Source organism: Perca flavescens, chromosome 6 (genome assembly GCF_004354835.1).
Source record: "Perca flavescens isolate YP-PL-M2 chromosome 6, PFLA_1.0, whole genome shotgun sequence".
Classification (NCBI taxonomy): Eukaryota; Metazoa; Chordata; class Actinopteri; order Perciformes; family Percidae; genus Perca; species Perca flavescens.
In genome coordinates this window covers 16,885,814-16,908,481 of record NC_041336.1, presented here as the reverse complement: position 1 = coordinate 16,908,481, position 22,668 = coordinate 16,885,814, and the positions used below count along the sequence as shown (strand labels likewise).

The window sequence follows — 22,668 nt, the reverse complement described above, 5'->3', positions numbered from 1 at the left end:
AAGAGTCAAAACATATTTGATGTCTTATATGAGTTAAGGAATTCTGGTATTTTGTAACATAAAACTACTTTGCTAAAACTTCTACATTATGCGTATGTGTATGACTATGTAATCCTAATCTTTATAATACATTTAGTACATAACAGAAAGGATGGGATCATAGTGGTGTCTGACTTCCTGTGTGTGTGTGTGTGTGTGTGTGTGTGTGTGTGTGTGTGTGTGTGTGTGTGTGTGTGTGAACATGTGTGTGAGAGTGAAAGAGCCAGCTGAAATGCGTACAGTACCAAATGTCAGAGCTGAACGCTTCGCTGCTCTGAGAACATCACACGTAAGTACTTCTAAACATACTGTATATATATAAACTCAGTAGTATATAGCTGATTAAAGCTGATTTAAGGGATTTTCTTACAGAAGGAAGATGCGTAAGTCAGGATAGCAACTTGTCTGTCTACGAGGACACATTGTTTCTACAAATACTGACAAACGCTGCCTGAGAGGCACCTCATAGACAGAAGCAAAGGGGCACTGAGGGGCAGAGTTATAGCACTTAAACCTGGTCTCATCCCAGGACACATTTTTAAAACTCTTTGTCTTTTGTTCCACATACTCATTGTTTTGTCTTGGCCTTAGTGTGGTTTCATTTGTCTTGTTCGTACTTTGCCTCAAACTGACACAAACAAACTAAAATAATTACAAGAAAGCAATGAGCCGGATTATCTCCAATGTTCTGGGTCAATGGCTCGTGATATTTAGCTCAAAGACACACAGATGAGTTGGATCAAGTAAAATATGCTTAATGATTTGCTTGTTTCATCACAAGCCTTAAGAAACTTAAATGTATCAGCCTTGATGCATGGATTTCACCCTCTATGGGAGATTCTCTATCTTATTGGTCTTGTGCTGTTCCTCATGACAACCCGGAGTAGGTTTTTAAAATCAGAAATCAGAAATCAGAAATGCCTAAAATAGAATTCTCTGTTCCTCAGTTTCTTGAAGTGTAATGTTCCAAACTTGTGCAATAAACTTGTGCAATAACGTTGGCGACATTTAGTTGATTTTGCAATTGATGGGGTGTCATATGCAAGTGGAACACAAACTAATTCTTTTAGAAAGAAATCTCTGGAAAAAAAAAAAGTTTTAAACCCTGGAGATTGTGAATGTTTAACCTAAATCTTATTCCTGTTAACTGTTGGTGTCAGCTGTTGCTAAGGGGTGCCACTTTGTGGCCTTACAACTGGCCAACATGAAAGATTATTGTGGCAGCTTTAAAACACCAATTTTTAAAAAAACATTTAAACTAATTTTGTGTGTTTACATAAGCTGTTAACTGACATACTAAGTCTTTATATTGGGAATAATTACACTGTATTTTCATTATAATATAATAATATAATAATGTATTCTTCTAATGAAACCCGGGTAATCATTGACATTTTAAAAACGTTCACAAAATGGCTTTTTGTTTCTGACTCGAAACAGCCTTAAAAGAGAAACGGTAACGATAACTTGTTTTGTTCATGTATTTTGGGGCACTTAAAGTGTCTGTCAAATATGTTTTATGGGTCAAATGATTGAGATCTACACTATGCCAGAGCTGAACCCCTTTTCAGGTTCATGGTATTGCTCATTATGAGTTAAGTATATTAGAAGTTGGCTGACTGAACAAAAAGCTTTCAATGTGCTTTCAATAATGCCTTAAGAAATGCGGTGTATACTGTAACATAACGTATACGCATATGTACTTGTCGCAGTCCACGTATGTGGCATACAGCGTATATATAAACATAATGTAACTCAAAAATTCAACAGGACGCATAAGAATCAAATTGTAAATGGTGGGAGCTTAATGCAGGAGTTTTCATCAATTGTAACATATAAAAACAATAGTTCTGCTTTTATCCAATCCAACACTGAAGACTAACTTAAATCAAATTTAGAGTCTGTTTGGTTGGCACGTTCCGTAACATATTGCCAAATTCTGACATATCTGGTTTGTGAAGTAATCTGAAATTAAATGGTTAATAAATGGTTAGGCATTATGTCATTTTTGAAAACGACTTTACACTCTGATAACTGATACTGTAATTCAGTCCCAACGGTATTTTGGAACCTGAAAAGCCTAAGGATTTGGTGCAGGTATCTCTGTTGTTATCAACATATGACTCACATAATTTCTTTCTAACTTGTGGACCATAAACACAGGATAATATTAACCTAAACGTTATTTAGGACATAACAAAATGGCTGATCCTACATTGTTGCAGAAGTATATATTGTACTTCTACTGTATATGTTAACACAGGGATACACCTGCTGTAATGCAGCCAGAAGCCATAAGACTTGTTAGCAGGCGCGGTATACCTTGCACAATTGCACATTTTGACATAATGTCTCTTTGTGGTGTTGGTCAGCTACCGATTGCCCATACACACTGCGTATTTGACCTTTTTTTCTTTACGCTGCATTTTGTTTGTATTTTGGGATTGTTTTTATGTGTGTGAATGAATGGTTTGTGAGTCTTCGGGTTTGTTAACCCACTTGCCAATTGCTCTCTGAGGGACGAATGAAGTATTTGGAATTGAACTGAACTGAATATAGTAAAAGCTCACTTACTTACACTTTTTACGCAGGTGCATTAATGCTAATTGTTTTACAGCAGAGTTCCCCTATCCTTTTCCTTTTCCATGATAGTCCACGCTGTATTCACTACCACTAAAACTAGTCTAAACAGCCATCAGTTTAGAAGATGTCACCTTGGAAGGCCTACATTATATAATATTGTGCTGTCAATACGGACGACATCTTTGTGACTATTTTGTTTTGTGTGCACTTTTAAATTTTGTTTCAAAGAAGATTGTTCAAGGTTTCTTGCAAACTGTTGGTATAGTCCAAGTAGAAGGACAGTAATACATTTGTGTTGTGTTGGCTCGTTGTTTCGGACACGTTTGATTTGAAAGTTGACGCTGTGCTTTAATTTAAGAGTGTTCACATTAACTGTATATGGAAAAGTAATATCTCCAACACATGGTCCCACATTTTTTGTCGACCCAACATGTGTTTTTGTATTAATTACATTAAAAAAACTACCTATATAACAAACTATATAGTTTTCATATTCAGTTTTTGGTTGCAGGTTTGTAGTCAGCAGGCCCTTGGTATTTAACCTGGTGGTGCTGACAGACTTGTACTGCCCTGTAATTGTTTGGGGGGTTTTACCATTAACTTGGTCTTATGCAAACAGAGGTGCAGCTGTATTGACTCTAGGTAACTGGAGTGACTTTATTAACATGTAGTTGGCCAGAGAAAACAATTTGTTTAAGAGCATTGTTTTGCTGCATTGTCCTAAAAATCAGGGGACTATATGCAACAAACAGATTGCGCAATAACATATTCAAACCCAGATGAGGCTTGAAGTCAGTGCTTAAATCTCATTGTTTTATTACAAATCCAGTGTGCTGGAGTACAGAGACAAAATAATGGACTACATTATATTTAGTAAAAGAAAAAAAGTAATGTATTCCTTTCTCTCTCTTGGAGCGGCAAGAAGCATGTCAACATTCATATTTAGTGCCTCGATGTGTACTTTTTGTTTCTTCTGTAGGCGATTACCAAGAAGTGTTTCCCTTACTTTGTCATGAAAATGTAACATCTATGGTGCACTGGGGGTATTTTCATATGAGACAACAGGATTCCCTTTTCATGGATATTACTCAGTTCTCAGTCTCATTATCTGTCTTACACAAATAAACACACACACACACACACACACACACACACACACACACACACACACACACACACACACACACACACACACACACACACACACACACAAACACAAAGTGAAACTGAAATTTCTGAACCCATGTGTGTCCCTCCCTCTTGTATTTCCATTTGGGTTATCATTCCATCAGGAGCATGTATCCAGTACATGAGAAAACCGTGACATACAGTGTATAAAGTGTGTTTATTGTGAACATTAACAAAGCCATGTAAACACCTGGTTCAAGTGTGTGTCATTTTCATGTTGAATGCCAAACAGCATTTGTTGGCTGCTAAAAAGAGGTACAGCAATCAGCACATTGTTATGTGAGTTTGACCTGGGCTCCAACTGCAGGAACAAAGTGCACACTTGATTTTTAAATAATCCACAATCCTTAAATTTTAAATAATCACCTGATAGGTGATTTCCCGTTCTGTGAACTCCCCTAATGTTTAGCTTCAGTTCCACACAGGTTTCAGTTGTCAGTGCAGATTCTGATGAGTGAAGTCAGTGTTTAAGTAACTGTGGTACATTGTGATCAATCTTTGACCAAAATATGCATTTTCTAGTCTGTTGTTTCATTTGTAAAAGATTGGCAGTTGAGTGACGCTCCTTCATTGTTGCCAATGTGTATAAGCTTTGCAACTTTAATGTTAAACTGCTAAACAAGAAGACGGTTCCCAGTAGGCCAGGAGTAAAGTGCGTTGAACCAGGAAATGAAACATAAAAACTGTTGCTCTTATAAGGTAGATGTGTGCACCTGTGTATGTCGGATGCTGAGCATTAAGTGGTTAGATGAAATAACTGTCTGTGTTTATAATATTGTTGCTGTGTGTGTGTATGTGAACAATAATTTGTGTTTTTCCCATTTATGCGCTCCGGACTGTGCTTGTAACATAAGACACATTTCAGAGAAATCTGACTACAAATCATCTAATTCCTAATTTAGGTTGAAGCTACTGGATTGATGTAGCATGACAGTTTTTATGCAGCAATTGTAGAATGTATTACATTTGCAAACAAATGTATTAGCTGCTGTTAGACAGCTAAGCTTCCCAGAGTGTAGCATAACAGGAGAGCAGTTGTCTATTTTGTCATCTACCTCTGTAAAAGTTTTGTCAAAGTTTTTACTTTATGTGAGTGTATTTCTTTTAGGGAGTATTTTTGCCTTTATTTGATTGATGATAGTGTAGCGGTGGACAGAAAACATGGTGTGATATGCAACCAGTGGTGGAATAAGTATTCAGATCCTTTACTTAAGTAAAAGTACTAATACCATACTGTGAAAACACTCCTCTACAAGTAAAAGTCCTGCATTTAAGTATTATTGGCAAAATGTACTTAAAGTACTTCAAGTAAATGTTCTCATTGTGCAGTAAAATGTTGCCTGCCAGTGTTTTAGTATTCTATCTGATGTTTCTGGATTAATATTACTGCTGCATTAACGTATATGTTGCATTTTACTGCTGTAGATGTTTAAGGTTGTGCTAATTACTACTTTATTTACTGCTGGGTAGTTTAATTTACAGCAATGCAGCATAACCTATAAGATCATCATATGTTTGTAGCGTCGATGTCCTGTTAGAACCACGTATCGCTAAAAAGTCAACTTTTCATTAGAAAAAAGAACTGTTTTTAGCTCTGTGACGATTTCCAGCTAAACAAAGAGTTAATTTAGCTTAAGAAGTCGAAGAATTTTCTCAACACATAAAGAAGCACTTCATCCTTCAGTTCATCACAAACCTTAAAGAGTATCATATTTGCCTCTGATATGTAGGGGAGTAGAAGAAGAAAGTAGCATAAAAGGGAAATAAGTACCTCAAAATTTCCTTAAGCACAGTAGTAAATGTACTTACATTCCACCACTGCAACAAATGTCCACGGCTTCAACTGAACTGAGGACGATGCGTTTGTGTCATGCGACTTAACCGTTAACCCAGAGATCTTCAACAGGGGGTCCTCAGAGTCACTGCAGGGGGGGCCACCAAATTATTGTAAATTTTTGAAAGTTTTTTTCAAAAAAATTAAAATGTCTAAACATAATTCCAACATTATTAGCAAATATAAATCCCCACTGATGATAGGTTTGCTGGCTTATAGGTAAGGCAGACACTAAGATTGCCATCCAAAGATACAGTTAATCATGAGGATTCACTGTGCCACTGTGTAAAAGATAATTTATAAAATCATGCCAACAATTATTATTTTAAAAGCTTAGTATATGCACAATAAAGGTATGTATACAGGCTTGAGGCCGTCCTACACGTTATTGTAGGCCCACTTTAATATGCAACATAATTTTGTACAACATATGTAGTAGGGGGTCCCTGCTCTGTCTCTCTTTCAATTAAGGGGTCCTTGGCTTAAAAAACGTTGAAGACCCTTGCGTTAGGTTAACGCAGAGGAATGTTATGATGCATTATAATGTCAAAACTTTTGCATTTGGGTTCATTTTACAGTTCTGTTGCTAAATGTTTCTTTAACATACAGTATAATGTTGTACTTAATGTAGTAAACCTGAATTGACTGTGGTGCATCAGAAAAGAAATGTTCATAAGTGCTATGACATTGGAAATTGGGGGTTTGCAGGGAAGGTATTTTAAGATTTAGATTTATTGTCTAGAGGGATATCTCTTTTCACAGCCAGTACACAGAAACATACAGATATATTTATTGAGTGATATTGTATTGCTGACAACAGGGTTTACTTTTTAATCTGTGCTTCGTATCAGACTCCATTAAGCAACCCTTGCTTCCACGTGAAAGTTCACCTCTTAATAGAGAGAACGAATACTGACAGTAATGTGGATAATTGAAATTGTCAAATTGATTATTCACAGGAATGTAGTCACAGAAACCATAGAAACAGTTATTGTTGCATGCATTTATGTAGACTCTGTGGGAGGGTACAGCAGATTTTCCATGGTATAACCAACGTCATCATTAAACTTTAGCAAATCAGCATTATGTTAATGACAACTTTACATTAACAGCATGCTTTATTATGAACCGTGTGCGTCTCTTATGAGCCATGATGCATTTTTCCGATTGACGAAAATAATTCTGCTTGGTTTGAATTGTTTAGGTTTATCACACAAACATGACTTGACATTACAACAACATGATAGTCCTGCTTGTTTTTGAATCTGAGCTCATTGTAACAAAAGATATAAATGTTTCCATTCTGATGAAATGATTATGCAGCAGCCTACAAACAATACAGTAACACCCAAAAATAACAATCGATGTGTACTAATGATGGAGATGAAGTGGTGAGTGGGAGAGACATGTAGTGTTTCACAACTGAAGTTTCAAAGAAGTTTGAATGAAGTTCCCCCTCATGATGAAACAGACAAACTGTTTTCAGTCGCTGAGCAGAATGTCACTTGTTTCTGATTCTCAACCTCTTTTCCACTGACATTTTGTTTATTTCTAAAACATTCAGAAACGTCACATACAGTATAATCTCGGTAGCTTCCCGTCTACGCAGGGCTTCAAACATCCTCCAGTGTTTTAGCTACCTGCCTCAGTTAAATCACACACCATTCGTCTAACTTGAAAACGGTTATAAAGCACACAATAAAAAAAGAGGTCGCATGGTGAGGGAAATCCTCTGTAGGAGTGAATGGAGGATGAGGAAGCAAAGAGATATATATATGAAATAAGTGAATCACCCTTCATTCTTGCTTGTGGCCCACACTTTTAGTCTTTTTCTCTTTCAGTAATGAAACAATGTGGTCCACACTCCCCCGTTAGGTGTGTGACTAATGAGGGAGTCCTCACTTTCAGGTGTTTTCCATCAAAATCACAGCTAGAAAACAGATGTGTATCCACTGAGAGAGTGTCAAATTTGGACTTATTCTTTGCGACACATTAATGTCTAGATGTTCTCTAAGAGAAGACTGATTTAGTTTATGCCAGGCCCTAGAAGTAAATGTTTCTTAATGGCGGCCATAACTTGAAGGTAGTCGTTCTAAGGAGCAAACAAAAGGCTTGTTTCATTTTGAGCTCAGAGGGAACAGAAGCAGGTGTGAGCCCTTCATGAAGGCAGTACAGAGGCAGGCACACAAACCTCAGAGAGACACATGAGACGTGTGCGAGATGTTTGTTTTGTCCTTGTTGTGGTGAGTGTTTCTAAACCACCTCAGCAGTGTGTTTCCGCAGCTCCAGTCCCTTAATGATCCCTGTAGCTCTCATTAGTTAGCTTGGCCTCAGACAGATCACTTCATTATCATATGAGGATGAATTTCTATTTCGTTACGAAGGCCTAAAATACTAATGTTTCAATGTGGTACAAGCAAACGTACTCAAGTGAATCTTTTACACCTTCAAGCGATCTGTATTGTATTGTTCCCTTCCATTTGACCCACTGAAGTCTGAAATTAAACAAAAGTGCCCAATTTTGCAAACTTTCTTTCGTGGTTTTAGGTATTAATTAACAGATTTGTATGTGGTTATCGAGTTTCGCTGAAAAGAAACAAAGAAAAAGGAACTCGTGACAACTGTGGCGGCCATTCCAGTTTCATCTACATTCCTTTACCTTTTCAAAAACCTTGGTTTGAAATGTATACATGTTGATTAGAGGATATTTTCCTCTCAGTATTTAACTCCTTTAATGATACCACATCAGCACAGTTATGAAGCAGCGTTGTAACAGTAACAATCTTTGCAGTTGTGTGCATTACTTCAGTAAGTACCACAATAAGCTGTCAGAGACAAACTCAACAACAGACAGAGGTCCGCAGATGTTACATTACTGTTGAATTGAGTGCAGACGAGACTACAGCAGGTTAGGAGTGGAGATAAGCACAAACAGATGTTTGGCTCCCGCACAGGTGTACATTCACCAAAAAATTATTACAAGAACCACTTGTCATGCAGAGTGTAAACAGAACTTTACACTGGATGACTGACAATTGATTTTTTTCTTCACATCACTAAAATAGTCAATGTAATGTGAAATGAAAAACTGACTGAACAAGACCGTAGGCCTGTATACTTTAAACTGAACCACGTAGCAAATCTCTGTTACCAAAATATAGATACAAAGAAATATTAATTTCTCCTCAATGGGTTCACGGTGCACCAGTCCACCAGAAACAGCACCACATGATGAAAATTAGTGCAGGGCTATATTTAATTAGTATTTATTTAGGGACAAATGTTGGTTATCACAGAGATGAAACCTGCGCTTTACATTTACATTTGTTTGTTAAATCCCTGCGCAGGCTGCTCTCATTTGCTTTGTTAATTCTGACCATCTTGTAAATTATCTTTGAATTCTAATTCATCATGAATCAGAACAGAAAACAAGAATTAGATTACATGAAAGCATTTAGTGGAAACTGTTTAGATCTTCCACCTGCATGGACCGTTTTGCGGGATCTTGTTCAAACTCGTGCGGATGAGGATTTGTTTGAATTTAACTTCCAGTCAAATTCTTTCTACTATCTACTATCTATCATATAATAATAATAATATTATTGTAACAAGCAGATACAAATTAGACATGTCAAGTTATCAAACAGTGATCAAAAATGAATTATATAACTTCAAAGTTACTCAAGGGGGAATTTAAGTAATAAATTGTGAATTTCTTTTAATGTTTCTTTGGTTAATATTCAGTATTTTTACATACGCAAGCGCAGTTACACCATTTTTACCTGAAACATCATGTTCGAGTCTTTACAATTGTCAGACAAGAGACGAATCGTCCTGCAGACTTTACACAACTTTTACATCCATGTATCTTGTTGTGAACTTTAAAACTATAAAGTACACTGATGTGCGTAGCTCCCACTGTTCATACAACAGTATTTTCCCGCTTTCCAAAAGATATCTAAAGACTTTATCATTGTTAACGTGATTAAAGACCATTTTTATGAAAAGTAAGTAAGTCAGTAAAAATGAGCGTAGGCGCTGGTGTTAGAGTTGTAACCAGGTGATCTTATAAAGAAGAAGATAAAATGCACTGACGGTTGTATTTTCGTGGTTGGAGGTATCCTTGTACAGTATATTTATTTCACCGTATATTAAACTCACATTTCTCTGTACAGACCCAGTGAGACAATCTCTCCAAAAACTTTTCATTTTTCCTCACAGCACTTGATCTGACGGTTTCTTTTTAAAGAACTGCTTCATTTTTACTTTTCATTTGTCAGCTGCTGTTGTGAAGATTGGTCAGGCAGTTCTTGGCTTGAATTCTGACCAACTAATTATGTATCTAAATCAGTACAGTTATATGATCAGGGGAAAATCAACTGAGCAATTATAATAAATTAGGCCGTAAGCTGCCGATGTGCTAGTTAGAACATGCTAAAGATAGATAATGAGTCCATGGAGACCCTTATCAGGCAGGCAGCAACTCAAATAACAATGTTATCCAATTAAGATTAGTTGTTTGTTTATCTGTTGGAAAGATTAAAAAGTAAAAAAGCAACAAAGAAGACCAGGAACAGATTAGAATGTACTGATTAAATATGGCACCATCACACTGTCCAAATGATTTTTATATTATAATGTAGGGTATTCATTTTTGTTTTAAACAACACATTAAGCGATTAGTTCAAACTGTTTTAATTTAGTTAATTTTTTTTTTTTTAAACATAGGGATGGGACGTCTTCCTCTGTAACAACCAATCAAAGGTCACTGTTCTGATTTTGGGTTTGATCGACGACTGTGTGCTTTGTTTCCAGACCAATCATTGAGGAGGGAGGTGCAACGCCACTTAAGAAGACAGTTTGTTTGATAAATATTCACCATTTCCACCCGACTCCGGATCACTGAACACAGAGGGACACCTAGCACTCAACAACAGATGTGAGTATATTGTAATTTAAATTTAGTTTTAGCTAAATATGCATATACTTTAAAATATAAAAAACATTTAGTGCTGCTTACACAAAGATCAGTGTCAAATGTTTTCTCTTACCTGATGCTTATTTTGAATTATAAACTTGTTGCACCTGCAGGCCCATCGGGGCCGACAGGTCACACTTATATATTCATCTAATTACAGCTACAAAGACGTATATATATATAAGATGTATTAATGAAGAACACACATACCGATCCTTTAACTTAAACCTTAAGAAATATTACATATAATATTAAACATGAAAATCATCAACAACAAACTTCATAAATATAGATTATTAGATAAAATTGTCACTGCACCTCAATTAATTTAGAATTTTCTTTGGTTGTTTTTGTTGTATTTCGTCTTTCTTGCTTAATGCTTTGTTAGAATTCATAAAGCACCGGGCGGTATCATGAACTACCGCTATGTACACAATTTACAGATTATATAGAAAGATTTCATTCATAAGGACATTTTATATTAGTCAATTTAATTGATATGGACCTTTAAACACAATGTGACAATCTGAGCTTACTGTTAATATATTGAGATACCATTAATTTGTGTACCACTGATTTTTCAGTCCAACTATTTTATTTCCTTAAACTGCATACATTATATCTCTGTGTAATTCATTAAGAAGTAAACATTTGAAAAAGGCTCAGCCCAAAACAAGAATTTAAATAGTGACAATTAGACACACTTCAATCAATAAATTATACTGTAATCGTGCCTGTCCTTGTCCTTTTTCTGCTCGCACTCCTCCCCCCCTTGACCCTCCCTCCTCCATCTCTGCTTGTTGTTGACTACAGATGTGATCGTCTTGGTTTCTGGGTTGCAGCTCCACAGGTGCTGTGACTTTGTACGTCACTCTGTCTCTACGTTCTCCCCTTTTACTTATTTTCTTACAAACTCAGATCTCAGTTATAAGAAATAATACAACATTATTTATTTTCTATCTATCTTCATACACATCTTGATTTGTTTACATACATTGGAAACATAAATAAACCATTTGCTTTGAGACATATCACATCAGATTTTTATCTTTAGCGTTGCTTTTCCTGAGGTAATTGGCTGACAAAACATTTTTAAGCCATAAGCGGAATTGTATCAATGTGTTGGGATTCGTGTCACCTTAAGACATTTGAAATACTTTTATGTAGAGCAAGATGAGGAATGATATGCAGCAAAGGTCCCTGGCCGGATGCAAACCAGAGACCAAGGTGCTCAAACTTTGATGTTTTTATACCACAAAAACATTTGTCAAAACCTACTACAAGCCTTTAAGGATATGCATTGTTGCAAAGCATTGTTGTAGGTTAAGAGGAACAAATACTCTAAAATTTTTGGCCAGTACAAATCCGAAGCCAGCGCTCCTCATGTCTATGCACCTATTTATACAGTGTTATTTATTTAGTCTTCAGGCAAAACACCTAATAAACATTAATAAGCAGTGTTTTGCATTTGTTTTTGATGTAAAATTCTATTTGATCTACATGTCAAAATAAAATCTTGACAAATAAATCTTCAATATCAGTCTCTTGCGCTCCCTTTTGGCCTTAAGCGTGAATCAGTTAAGACCTAACAGCTTCATCTTCATCATAGGAAATTGTCTGGCCTGTGTGGTTACATTCACAGTCCGTCCATAAAGTTAGACTTTTATTTTGATTTCTTTGATTGTAATGGTTTAATTAAAAAATAGATCCAATAAACTAATATTTTATTTTAAAGGGTCAAATCTATATAAAAGCAACAATAAAAGTCTTTGAAAAGATGTTTTTGTGCACAATCACACACTGTACACACTAGAGATAACAACAAAATGCAGAGGGAGAAAGTCAGAAAGATAAGGGGATGAGACGGAGAGAGAAGAGGGAAACGTCTACCTTTAAACCACAGTCTAGGTGTGCTGCTGATGGTGTGGTCTCTTTTCTTCTCTCTGTTTAAGCACCGAGAGATCCGTCTTTCGTGGAACAGGGGAGGAAGAGAGGGGGTGTGAGAGGCAGAGGGGGAGGATTGGGATAAGAATCTGCACCTTAACTAAATCAAGGCCCACCACAACCTAGCGTACGCTCTATGTCTCTTCTATGTCTCTTCTCATCCAAAAACCCACCACAGGCCGCCTACTCTCAGCTCTCTCAACTCTTTGTCTTTTATCTTCTCAAATCTCTTCAAATCTAAGACCACCACAAACCCCTCTTTGCTTCCTGCTGTATAATGTCTCATTGCAGCAAAAGTTGTTAGACATACAAAATATATGATGAAGTAAGGATGTCTCTACAACATTAATTTACTAAAATACTACTTTTTGAATATTTTATTACTTTCAATAATTTTGTTCGATACTCGGCCCACTCCTTTTCCCACCATACATGTAGTGTGTAGTTTTTACCTCCACTGCTCGACGACCCCAACAGTTTAAATTATTATTGAAAATTGGACTGTATTACAACTTGGATGACTAATAGGTTTTTAGATATTAAATGAGACAGTTATACTGTAGTTGTTGGGACAGGTTCAAAGATAAGGGACAGCTATAGGGCATAGCTTGAACTTAAAAAAGCTCACTGACTGTTTTTCACCTGAGAAATATAGAAAAAGTCTGATCATATCTAGCAGGTAACAGTGCAAAAAAATGGATTCATGCTTTGGTCTTGGCCATTGCAAATCAAGAAAAAAAGAGAACAGATCACACCCATTTTAGCACACTCCTTGTTTCTTTTAGAATCAATTTAAACATTCGATCACTAGTTTTAAGGACTTTTGGCTGCAATGTATAAGCTGCTGTACAAATCAAATGTATTATTATTATCATACATAATGTATATGTTACCTGTAATTTTCTTGATTAACTTTTTTTCAGTGTGACTGAAATGAAGAACTTAATTCAATCCGTCCTTCTCCTCGCTGTGCTAATGTCAACAACAGGTAAGATGCACTGCACTGTAACATGCAGATGATTAATTTATTAGGGACTGTCTGGTTTTGTGAACGTATACGGTAACATCCTTCTCACTCTCTTAGGGGCACAAGAGTTGATATATTATGCTCAGGTGGGAGACAAGCTTACCCTTAAGCCTCCAGGGTCTTTTTCACAAAAGTATGTGTACTGGTACTTTGGTGAACTTGAAGTTGCCGGGCGCAATTCCATGGGAGCAACATGGACTTCTAAAGGTGAACAGTGCATTAAGCTATTCACAGATATAATAACATGTTTTTACCATCAACAGTTGAAACCAATAAAGGTACTTTTGACAATAACAATCATTTCATTCTGGCCTTGCAGAATCACGCTGGAAAGACAGGTTGTCATTGTCCTCTGACGACTCACTTATTATCAAAAACCTCCAACAAGAAGACTTCTGGACAAAATTTAAATTTCAAGTATTAATTTCAAGTAGTGACCGTTCTGTATATACATATAAACTACTCAAACTCACTGGTAAGAGTAAGAATAAGGTGTCATGAGTCATGACACATTCACCCTGATACATTTTCATTTAAAAGAACAATTATACTTTTTGACAATACTACTGTAGTTTTCAACATAATCTATGGGCTATTTTGGTAATCATTTTCATCATTTCCATTCCTAGTGAGTGTGAACCCACCCTCTCTTCTGCTGCCTGGGGATTCCCTGTCTCTGTCCTGCAATGCAGAAACTCAGGGTCTCAAGCCAGAGATACACTGGCTGAATCCACAAGGAGTTAAAAAAGAAATTGAACCCCATGTGATAGTCACCAGCCAAGACAATGGCAATTGGACTTGTGTTGTGACAAATGCTAAACAAGAGAAACCAGCCAAAGTTTCCGTTACGGTTATGGGTGAGTTACTGAGTACAAGCATGTATGCATTAGTTCTACAGTAGTGTACCCTCATCCTGAAGATAACGTTACCATTATTTCTCTTTTCCTCCTTATCTAGACCTCTCCCCAGCTCCTTTAAGTCCTCTGTATACGTCTAAATCGTCTAAGGCCCTCATCGTCCCCTGTTCAATTCTTCCTCACATCTCCTGGGAGCAAATCAAAGCTAAGGAGATCCAGGAGGTGCACTGGCAATTCATCCCTGAACTAGGCTCGAGTCCACAGACGCTGTTCTCCCTCTCTCTGGAAGATAAACTCACCTGGCAGCCAGAACAAAACAGAGGACTGCGTCCTGTAAAAGACCCTAAAGAAAGGGATCTGTCTTTGATTAGAAATCAAGGAAGTGAAGATAGAGGAGATTATGTATGCACCCTGAAATTTAAAAATGGTGTGTCTCTGAACAGGACTGTACACGTGAAGGTGCTGCAAAGTAAGTCAAAACAAATTGCACTGTGCGTGCTCAGCTCTGTGTTGCAGTCACAGCCGTCATATGAAATTTTGTTTGCTTGTTCTTTTATTATCGTGGTGTCCCAATTTATTTTCTTGAGTTCCCGTTTCTTTTCTCCTTCCTAAATTTCATTTATAACAAGTTTGAGATTGTCATTTCTTTGCCTTCTCTCTGCTTCTGCTCTGTTGTACCGTGCAAGTGTTTTTATCTCCCTGCTGCAGAGTTTATTTGGAAGTGTCCCTGGTGTGACATGTGTCTAATTAAGTGGCTAATACACTTGTAGTAAAACGAGCTTTCCCTCCACCAGAAGAGTGTGATAGCACAAGGAATTTTAATTGGACTCTGTGTTTTAAGGATTTATGGCGTAAAACTAAGATTTCTCAGTTTTATCTGAGCGATTAGTTAACAAGCAATTCAAGGCCCAAAGATATTAAATTTATTACAATAGAAGTCTTAAGAAACGAGCGAGTATTCACATTTGAGGGGTTGAAGCCAGAGAAAGAATTTTAAAATTATTTGGACGATAAATTGACAATTGTCAAAATAGACACAAATTGTTTTTTCTCTCTATCAACTGGTCGAATGGTTGACTTATTGTTTCAGCTCTAACTTTTTCTAAGGCGACGCACAATATATAATTACTGACTATGCTCGGTTTTCTTTTCTTTTTATTTAATTTGTATGTGTTGTTAATGCTATGTGCAGTGTGGGTTTGATATGCTGCCATGTATTGCTTTATTTCTGTTTTTATTTGGAAAAAAATTTGGCAAGTTTTTCTGGCACACTGCATCAACAGAAGCTCAGTCGGATTCAGATAATCAAATGTAGAAGAAAGGAGAGCACAAGATTTTCCCAGGCTATTAAAGTTTCTTCTGCATTTCATATTTTTCAATGTCTTTCTTTCCGCTGTTCTTCCATTCTCTCTCTCTTCAGTCACCTCCTCCCCAGGAACAGAGTTAATTTCTGGCCAGCAGCTCAACCTGACTTGCAGTCTCGGCCATCTGCTGCCTTCTGACCTGCGACTCAAATGGGTCCCACCTGAACAAGCATCCCTCTCGTCTTTGTCTCTGGGATCTGACGGTCACCCCACCCATCTCACCATCCCGGAAGTGGGGACAGGAGATGGTGGAAAGTGGAGGTGTGAGCTGTGGCAGAACGTCACACGGCTGACGTCGGCTGAGATAACTCTGAAGATTGGTGAGCGCAGGAAGTGAGAGGAGAGCAGGAAATATGACATGGGCATGACCCTGTGGCCACAATCTCTTTTTCGGCAGAAACTTGGTTTTACATGATGTCTACTGTATACTGTATACTGTTTGATGCCTGTCGGTTTCTGCTGTACACAGAACCCAAACTGAGTGTGTGGATGCTGGTGGTCATATGCAGTGTCACAGTCATCGTAATCCTCCTCCTCATCCTCATTTTCATCCTCTACCAACAAAGACAAGTACAGTTAAACCATTCCTATTTCTTTCTGTTCGATCACACAGGATTAAGAGTGTGACATTAACTTATCTTTCTCTCTCTCTCTCTCTCTCTCTCTCTCTCTCTCTCTCTCTCTCTCTCTATATATATATATATATATATATATATATATATATATATATATATGTGTGTGTGTGTGTGTGTGTGTGTGTGTGTGTGTGTTTCTGTCTTTCTATGTTGTGCTCTCTCTCTGTGGCTGACATTAGCGGAAGATGAGACACCTCGGGCGCCGACTCTGCCAATGCAAAACGTACGTAACAACCATTTCCTGGACTTATGAAATGACTCCAAACACACATCCAGCATTGAAATGTGAAAAACACTTTTAGCCATAAGGTGTTTTATGAAGATACAAACATTAATAAAATATACATCTTGCTTTTTGTAGATCTGTGTCTCTTTCTATAGCTCAAAATGAAACCTGTGACATTTTATGTTTCAGCCCCAAGCCCAAAGGATTCTACAGAACATAATATGTACCACAAAGACGTTTTCAAGAGGACATCGCAACCAATTCTATTTCTGTCCAGATAAGATGGATATTCCTATCATATCTGAAACTCAGCTAGGTGTGTTAGATGAGGGTCTGAACGTTTTAAACAAAGTTCAGTCCTGACTGTCTTATCACAAAAATGTGTTTTATAGTTGTACATATCAGCCATTTTGGATTGTTTTGTAACGTAACATCTTAGGGACTTTTCCATTTCACAGACTTGCTCTATGTTCAATTTAATTATCATTTTAACATTATTATTTGTGATAATTGCTGTTAATAATTGTTTGTGTTATACCCTTTTTCATCCACATTGTTTCTAGATTTGTCTTGATATGTAATGTATTTTGTATGATGCTCTAAAATACTGCACTGACAGGCTTGGATACTTGCTTTTATAAATATTTACAAATATATTATTTTTAAAATGAGCAGCAAATGTTGATACTAAATACACAAATGAGGACACTCAAGTTAAATCAAAACTGGACCTTTTTGTCAGATATTCTTTATTTTTGTAGATGAATGTAAAGACATTGGCCACTGAAGTTTACCAATAAAGTATCAATATCTTTCATAATTGTGTGGTGGTCCTGCCGTGGTGTGCTGGGGCTCACTAGAGAGGGATGGCGTCCATCTGACAGATCCGGGGGTACAAGAAGGAACAGGGGACATTGTACCAGATTTGCATGTAGCTGTCCACCACCGCACAATGTTTTCCCTCCAGCCCACCGGATAATTTCTTGTCTGACTGTGATTTCAGCACGTTCCAAAATCTACACAGTGGGCAGACAGAAGAAATCAGTGTGTGCTTGTTCGAAGTCAGACTATTGCTTCACCTGACTTTAAAAGTGAATCTCTTTAGGGGGCATGTGCATTACATAGCAGTTTGCAGGGGTAATAAATAAATGAATGAGAGGGAATCTTTGCTGGTTCCTGCCTATTGATGATCACACTTAAATACAATTTAATTACCTGTAATTACTCACAACCACAACCAAATACCCATGGCACGTTTTCATATAAAGTGAACTTATACACATATTATACTTATAAACTAAGTAGTTTAATTAAGTAGGTATTATTTATAAAACAACTTTGTCCACACACATTTAACTTCATGTTCCCCAGAGGATGAATCCTACTGACTTGCATGTCTACTATACTTTTCCTCTTGCACCACCATGAGATTGACTTTGGTGATCACTTTGCTTTTCATATAGCGCCATCATCAGGTCAAAATTAGTTATCCAATACTTTGGATTATTACTAAATACCTGCAAAACAAATGACCCTTGTGTTTTCCTCAGGTAAAATTTGACTGGAGATCAGAAATATGGGTTAATTTCAACCAAAGTGCCCAAAAATAACATGGATGCCTGCATGTACATTGTGTGGAACCCAATATTTTTCACAGGTGAAATTAATGATTATTTTCATTGCATGTTGGGTGTTTTATTCAATGTTATAGCATTATCATAGTTTAAATGGTTTCAAAAAAGCATCCTGACTAAGCTTTGACATAAACCAGTCTGTGAGCCTCTCAGCATCCTCTGATTTAGTCAAAATAATTCATAGTTTCTGCTTTGTTTAAACTCCAAAATTAGGTATAATGTCATACTGAATTGAAAAAAGAAGGAATGAAAAAAGCGTTGAAATAAGTAACAAAAACATTTGTTTTGTTTAAGCGTTAAAAGCACCAAAAAATGACAAGAAGACAACACAAGGGTTAATACGTAATACTTACTTGCAAAGGTTATCCCGCTGACACACATTATACCGGCTAAACATTACCAAGTTAACATTGTTGTTAGCATTTAGCTCAAAGCACCACTGGGCCTAAGTGTGGATTTTGTTGACAAGCAGCAGAGGTATTGATAGAGGCCAGTGACAAAGTGACAAGAACAAGCTCAACAGACGTTTCTACTTTAGGCCTACATTGCATCTGCTCAAAAAGGTCGGCTTACACACTGAAAACATTCTTTAAGGTCTTGGCAAACTCAGTGAACGTTAATTGCATTTATCAATTTTGATCGTCAGGTCTGGCCGGCTTTCAGATGTTTCTAAAATAGTGACCAATTGTAATACTGCACTCGAGCATGTGAATATGCATTAAATAAATCTTGTGTAGGTGTGACACTCTTATAGGTCGTTTTTTTCAACTTGGACATTTGTGTCTAATAGACTGATGTGAACAAAAATCTTTGAAATTGGTCGAGTATTGAGTGAGACCGCAGTGACCGGCCGGCGCGAACCGAGCTGCAATGTAACCCAGCCGGGCAATTGTGCATCCTCAATTTTTGTCCGCTAAAAGTAATTGTTTTTGCCACTGACAGGCTCAGATTGTTATTTAAAGTGTCTGACAACATTATTGATCTCGCAAGGTGACTTCTTGACGGAAGACAGCAGTGTGAAGAGTGGAACGTGAGTCGGGTAGAAGGTATTTTAATTATATCCGTTTCATACATACGGGGTTTTAAGTGTTGAGTTGTCCACCCATTTCCAGTCTCCTTCACTGTTAATGTCAGTCAGTCCGATCCAGTAGTATGTGTATGTGCCTCCAATCCTTTTGCCTTCTTGTTGCACAACATCCTAAAAATGTAATGCATCCAAATTTATTTTGAATACTTTGTGAATTAACAAGTATATTTAAATGCAGATATACAATCAGAAACAGAAACACTTACATGCTGTTCTTTGGTGGTCAAGATGGCAAGATGGGCACCTATCTCTGTACACTTATCTGTACTATTAAAATAGTTGTCCCTGTCAGTGCTGAGGTGGAAGCATTGGTCCCCTACCTTAAGCCACCCGTTAGGACAGTGGGTGCAGTTAATAGCTGTGGGAGAGTGCATGTATCACATAAAAAAAGCCTGGTTAACTAAGGAAAACTTTACAGATGGTTTACAGAAAAAGGCAGAACAGGTGTGAGATTGCAGAATAAACAACTGATGAATTATCTGCTGGATCCTGGAAGAGAAAAGTACAGTACCTGGAGCTGAGCAGTTGGATGCCAGGTTGGAGAATTGGTTACACAAAAGTCTGTAGCGATTCATCATCAAGTTTAGTCTCAGCTTTAGAGAAGACACCTCTTCCTCTGGACTGTCTGCAGCCTCAGTGGAGGCTTTAGAAACCAACAGGCCGATGAGAACATAGAGGACGGTGCAGCCTCTGATGCCCAGGGTGCCTGAAGAGACAGATAGCAGAATATAAACATGCAGGTACAACATTACATGCACATCCACATACACTTGTGCACACTGTATTCAACAACATTGTCCTAGCTATGCTGAAGGACAAGCTCTCCCAGCTCTACATGCTCAACTTTCCCTGCAGCTAAATCACAGACTGCCTGTCTGACAGGAAGCAGCATGTGAAGCTAGGGAAACACGTCTCTGACTCTTGGACCATCAGCACCAGTTCTCCTCAAGGCTGCACATTCAGTCATCAGTCCCTGAACCTCCTGAAGTTTGCAGACGACATGACCCTCTATAGATGGTGGATTGACCATCTGGTGACCTGCTGCAGTCGGAGCAACTCGGAGCTAAACGCTGAAGATGGTTGTGGAGTTCCGGAAGAATGCAGCCCCGCCCGCCCCCATCTCCCTGGGTTACTCTCCGGTTTGTCTCGCTTTGCCAGACCCTCCTCCAAAGCACACTGGAGGAGGGTCTGGCTACTCCACATATTTATTCAGGGATGGGTGGAAAACATGCTCTGGTTTATTGGCATTGCTTTAAACCAATCACAATCGTCTTGGGCGGTGCTAAGCACCGGGAAAAGCCACTGCAAAATAGCCTTGGAAGGAACTTGTTTTGGTGGAACGTGTACATTTAAAAGTTGTTTTAGTCGTGCAACAGACATCTCAGATTGGACAGATAATCTAACTAGCTGTCTGGATTAACCCTGCAGAGATCTGAGAAAAAGTTAGCTCTGCGGAGAAGGTGATTGGACCAAAACCTCAAGCCACAAGAGGTTTCTTACCTAATGCAGTGGGCCTCATCAACAAGGCCCAGGACCCCCACTGACATACTCTGACAGATACTTAACCCCCCACTCACAGTCACTACACCTTACATTAACATCCTGGACTATTATCCTTGACTATTTCACACATATATATATATATATATATATATATATATATATATATATATATATATATATATATATATATTCAACTTTTTCTCATCCCCTAATCAATATTTTGCACACACTGAACTGCCCTCCTTCTTTCCCTTTCTAAAACAGTAATATAGTAAATAGTTGTTATAGTGTCTTTCTAATTTATTGTAGTATATCCATTCTGTATTTATTTGCTTGACTGCAGCAGAACTTTGCTTTATTTTTTATTCCCTTTTTGTTTACTTAATGTACATAATACACCAAGGCAAATTCCTTGCTAGTAAAAACGTACTTGGTAATAAATAAATCTGATTGTGATGAGCGTGCACTTACCTTTCTTTTTGATGAGGTTCATCATGTCTGTCAAATTGTTGAATATCACAAAATTCTTCTTCTACTTGGCTGGCTTCCTCGCTCTGCTCTCTGCTTGTTTTTTTATAGGAGCAGTTTGTGTGTAAACAACAAAGGACAGAAAGTACAGAATGCACAAATCTACCAGGCTGGAAAGTTGATGAACATCGAGCATGTAAACTCAGATGGTGCAATATCTGTTAGCCCAACCAATGATGACCTGCCATATCAGACAGACAATAATTTCATGATGCAGCGCTGGCATGTAGATTTGGCATTATTTACCGTTATATGAGAAAAGTCGCCTACTTTTTTAAACTTGGAAAACATGGAGGTCTATAATGTATGACTCAGCATTAATCAGCACAGTTATTATTGGCTGGTATTGTGCATGCTAACTCACTGTCACACTGTCATGGCTTACTGGGTCACTTGAATAGAACAGAGCCATTGTTAATGTTATTTGTAACACCTATGCTTTTTCTACTAGCAAGAGTTAAACTGTCTGCTGTGAAAAAGTGTGGCCTTAACTTAAATTGGTATGTTTCCCATCTTTACACAGACACAGACACACACACACACACACACACACACACACACACACACACACACACACACACACACACACACACACACACACACACACACACACACACACACACACACACACACACACACACACACACACACACACACCAGATGCCCACTCTGTTGCTCCAACAGACTGTCGACATTTCTTTTTAGTATATGTGCCATTAATTTTTTTCTTGGCACCTTATTCCCACAACCATTGTCAGCTTTTCTTCTTCATTTCTTTTTTTTTTATTCAAACCAAACTAATTAAAGCAGAGGAGGAATATTTAGTGTTTATTTCTGTGTCTGTTCCAGTGACCACTGAGCCAAAATTTGTGGTTGCACCATCACCACAAATTGTTATGAAATTGTGTACTTTCTACATGATTCAGAGCTCGGCATTTCTTTGTTTGCAGCACACACACACGCACACACACACACACACACACACACACACACACACACACACACACACACACACACACACACACACACACACACACACACACACACACACACACACACACACACACACACACACACACACACACCAGATGCCCACTCTGTTGCTCCAACAGACTGTCGACATTTCTTTTTAGTATATGTGCCATTAATTTTTTTCTTGGCACCTTATTCCCACAACCATTGTCAGCTTTTCTTCTTCATTTCTTTTTTTTTTATTCAAACCAAACTAATTAAAGCAGAGG

The 22,668-nt window shown here is 37.7% G+C and overlaps 2 protein-coding genes across 2 annotated transcripts; one reads left to right on the top strand and one right to left on the bottom strand.

Annotated features, from left to right (window-relative positions):
• The first annotated feature begins 243 nt into the window (after positions 1-243).
• cd4-1 (CD4-1 molecule) lies at positions 244-17,495 on the top strand. The gene is made up of 11 exons (XM_028581004.1): positions 244-328; positions 10,460-10,583; positions 13,490-13,554; positions 13,651-13,800; positions 13,913-14,068; positions 14,223-14,450; positions 14,551-14,919; positions 15,871-16,134; positions 16,284-16,384; positions 16,629-16,672; positions 16,865-17,495. The coding sequence occupies exons 3-11, from the start codon at positions 13,500-13,502 to the stop codon at positions 16,893-16,895; spliced, it is 1,398 nt and encodes a 465-aa protein (XP_028436805.1). The 5' UTR covers positions 244-328; positions 10,460-10,583; positions 13,490-13,499; the 3' UTR covers positions 16,896-17,495.
• On the bottom strand, positions 17,465-21,421 carry LOC114557531 (C-type lectin domain family 4 member D). The gene is made up of 5 exons (XM_028581058.1): positions 21,371-21,421; positions 19,908-20,102; positions 19,603-19,754; positions 19,386-19,507; positions 17,465-17,691 (listed from the first exon to the last, which is right to left on the bottom strand). Exons 1-5 carry the CDS (start codon positions 21,393-21,395, stop codon positions 17,532-17,534), a joined length of 654 nt encoding a protein of 217 aa, XP_028436859.1. The 5' UTR covers positions 21,396-21,421; the 3' UTR covers positions 17,465-17,531.
• Between the last annotated feature and the right edge of the window lie 1,247 nt (positions 21,422-22,668).